The following is a 3,963-nucleotide window of genomic DNA, read 5'->3' on the forward strand; positions in this document are numbered from 1 at the left end:
TCTACATTACCTAACTCAATATGATCTTCTCCACCTCTGTCTTTATGGGTCTACATTACCTAACTCAATATGATCTTCTCTACTTGCTCTACATTTATATTCATATTTCATGATTTTAATTTTTTTAACTTTTGAATAGTATTCCATTGCATACATGTACCCCAGTTTGGTTATTTATCAGTTGAAGGACATTCAGGTTTGTTTCTATTTCCTAGATCTTGTCAATGGAGTGGCAGTGAGCCTGGCTGAACAAGTATCTATGATGTAGGATGTCCAATCTTTTGGGAATATAGCTGGAACATGTATTAGATTTATTTTTAGCTTTTGATTGTTTTCCCCACTAATTTCTAGAGTGGGACCAATTTACAACCCCACCAGGAGTGTGACTGAAGGTTCCCTTTCTGTCATCCTCCCCAGTATTTGCTGTCAGCTGCTTTGTTGAGTTTTGTTATTGTGTCTGGTGTAAAACAAAATCTCGGAATCCTTTTGATTTGTGTTTCTCTAATTGATAGGGATGATAAACCATTTGCGAAGATTTGTTTTGCTGGTTTTTTTCCTTTGATAATTTTTTGTTCAGATCTCAACCCAAATTTTCAATGGATATTTTGTTTTCTTTGTTTGATTATTTTGATTTTTAGCTCTTTGCTGCTGTTGTTTACTTTGGACTCTGAAGTTGGGCAAGACATAAACATTAGCTTTTATTATAGTTCTTTTTCATGCCCAGGAGAAATTGGTTAATGCATTCATTTCTAGCAGAAGATATTGGCAAAAACACTAGAAAGATTAATTGGAGGTTTTCTGTTTGTGTCTCTGGGAAAAGTAGGATAGAGACTTAAATACAACGTTCTTGTTATATACCTCCTCCTTCTAGATTCTTGGTTCTCCACTTGTGGGTCATGACCCTTTGGACAAACCTCTGTCTCCAAAAAATTTACATTATGATTCATAATAGTAGCGAAATTATAATTATGAAGCAGTAATAAAAAATTTATGGTTGGGGGTCACCACAACATGAGGAACTGTATTAAGGAGTTACAGAATTAGGAAGGCTGAGAACCACTGACTGAGATGTATGTGCTTCTGAGGAGCTAAGGATGGAAAACCCATACTTGCTGTATTCAAATACTCTGTTCCTGAGTATTTTGAATAATGCAGAATATAAAAACGTGGCATCAGAGTAATAAGGTAATATGCAAAATCCATTGTAAATCATAGACAAAGTAACAGAAAAGGAGAGAAAACACTTGTGGTTGGCCCAACATATACAGGCAAAAGAGCAAAAGATGAACATTTTCTGGAGACCTTAAGTTTTAAGAAGCTGGATCCCACATTATCCCCAAAGATGTGAACTGTCAGTCAAAGGAAGTGCATTTTCTCAAGCACCAGACCCATGTTGTTAGTATATTTCACACAAAACAGATATAAGAGAAATGAAGCCAACACAGGAAAGACCTGAGCCTGTAATATCTTGGGAGATGGAAACTCCTTCTAAGTTCCTTTTTCCACCTGATATTAACAATCAGTTTTTAAGTGACTGTTCATTTGTTCACTAAATACTAACTGCATCACAGTAGTTCTTGGAGAACACTCCTGGGAGGACAGTCTATCTTTTGTGCTTGGTAGCAATTAGGATTAGAATGTAAAGCTTAAGACAGATACAGAGATATGATGATACGAATGACTTAGTGTCATGGTGTCCAAAAGAGCATGATTAGTCTTAGGTTTAAGGGAAAGGCTTATTTAAAACCAAACATATTGAGTTGGAGTTCAATGAAATGGAGAATTTCAGGCTGAAAAGAGGATATTTTTAGAAGAAAATGAGAAACATTAGAATTAAGTAGACCAGTGACCATCATTTAAAAGAAAGATAAGCAAAGCATGACCATGGGACTCACTCTACCCCACTGACTAGCATTGCCAATGAAGTCCTTTTTTTGTAACATATTATTCACTTAAAGTATAGTTGACACTGCTAGCATACTACGAAGGCGGTATTAAGTAATTATAACAGAACTATCTGATCACAAAGTTGAAAGAGATTGCTTTATGGCCTTATGCAGAGGTAGTTTGTTGTCTCCTAAGTTAACAGATAGGGAATTGACTACTGAGGGCATTTAGTGCTTCCGTGAAAATAGATAATCATGTGTACTGAAGTTTCTAAGACTTGTATGAGATGAATCTAGAGAGAACGCCAAGAACTTAAATAAGGACTTTAGATGTAGTCCTGAAGACTGTGGGAAGCTTCATATTTTTACATAGGGCGGTGAGATATTTAGATGCACTATCTCTAGTAGGACAGGCTCTGGGGCAGGAAGCAGATGAGACTCGGTTTGTTTAAGATGGTATAACCAAAGATGGGAGCCAGGGATTTGATCCAAGTTCTGATACTTGCTACCTGTGAACTTCAATTACTTTCAGTGTGTTTCAGTTTTTCATATGTAAAATGAGAAATAATAGTAATATTTACCACGTGGGATTATTGTAAAGAGGATCTGTGTTAATAGATAAAGAGCCAGAATCAAGAGAAGTTTCCAGCATGCTGCTAGCGCCATGTCTCCACTATTCTGGACACTGGGAAATGACTATCTTGGGATGGGAGAGCCTGGATGATAAGGCCACAAACGTGTAAGCGAGCAGGTGTAAGGAAACTATGATAGGGTAACATCATGCCCATCACCACACCCTTATTGGCTCTCTCTGACTGTCGCCCTTCTGTCATTCTTTCTTTCAGGCCTTCAAGAGTGCACTGATGAGTTCCTACTGGTGTTCTGGGAAAGGAGATGTGGTTGACGACTGGTGCAGGTGCGACCTTAGTGCCTTCGATGCCAGTGGGCTTCCCAACTGCAGCCCGCTTCCACAGCCAGTGTAAGTATGTATGGCCCCTCCTCCTTTGCCTCCCCCTTTCCACTGGCTCACACTCTAGTATTATCTATCAGATGAGCCTATGATTTTCTTGTTTCAGGGTACTTACCCAGATCATTAAAATATCTGGTGTTTCACTTCTCCTTTGGGAAAGAAGAGGTTTTTGGAATCAGAAATTGGCACATACACTGAGTTTGCAGTGTATGTTGTTGTTGTTGGTGGTGGTTGTGTGTGTGTGTGTGGTGTTTTAAAATGATGTCTTCTCATCCATTTCTTCTTCCTGTGCTTACCCACCAAGCACTGTTCTGCTGGGCAACTGACTGGCCTTGCTAATGCCTACTTTGGCTTCCACAGCTACTGAGATAAAAAACTATACAACCTCTCTTATTTTATTCGGTTTTCGGATATTAATTCCATGTATGTTCTGTGTGTCAGTTCCTGGGTAATAAAATACCAAGGACAAAGATAGAGGCTAACTGTAGCTGAAGGAGGCTGATATTAATGTAGGGGAGACATAATGTTAAAAGTACATAAGACATAGTTTAAAATAAAATTAAAAACTAAAGAAAAACAAACTTGGTCATGGGGAGACTCAAGGGCATGATATTGGTATAAGGGGAAGTTACTAAAGAAAATACCATTGAAGGGACTTTTGAGTCACAACAGGAACAGTGAGCTAGGTAACAAGTGCTAAAAATCTTTATGTAGATTGAACAGCATAATAGAAGTACCTGACACCAGAAATTTGTCTGAGGAAGCAAAGAAAAGTCATCTTGTTTGGAGAAATGTGCTTATGAAGAGGTGGTGCAAGGAGGAATAGCCAGGAGCCTGAATTGGCAGCCAAAATGCCATAAAACTTCTGTGTAGAGAAAGAGAACCCACAGTATAATACTGTCCTTGTAGAGATAGTAGAGTATAGTGGGTACAAAGAAAGAATCTGACCCTAGGGTAGGCAAGGTTACCATGATGATCTTGTCATGTTTTGTTATATTACTCTGTAAAGGGGCAGAGGCAGGCAGATCTCTGTGAGTTCGAGACCAGCCTGGTCTACAGAGCTAGTTCCAGGACAGGCTCAAAAGCCACAGAGAAACCCTGTCTCAA

General features: G+C 38.7%; 1 protein-coding gene across 4 annotated transcripts in view; it reads left to right on the forward strand.

Annotated features, from left to right (window-relative positions):
• The window catches only part of Astn2 (astrotactin 2), a 1,041,512-nt gene that overhangs the window by 850,072 nt on the left and 187,477 nt on the right, over positions 1–3,963 (forward strand). For all 4 annotated transcript variants that reach the window (XM_026782391.1, XM_013348224.2, XM_026782390.1 and 1 more), the window contains one exon: positions 2,732–2,865. In XM_026782391.1, coding sequence (XP_026638192.1) covers positions 2,732–2,865 — 134 coding nt within the window. The remainder of the gene's footprint in view (positions 1–2,731; positions 2,866–3,963) is intronic.

Source organism: Microtus ochrogaster, chromosome 10 (genome assembly GCF_000317375.1).
Source record: "Microtus ochrogaster isolate Prairie Vole_2 chromosome 10, MicOch1.0, whole genome shotgun sequence".
NCBI classification, from domain to species: domain Eukaryota; kingdom Metazoa; phylum Chordata; class Mammalia; order Rodentia; family Cricetidae; genus Microtus; species Microtus ochrogaster.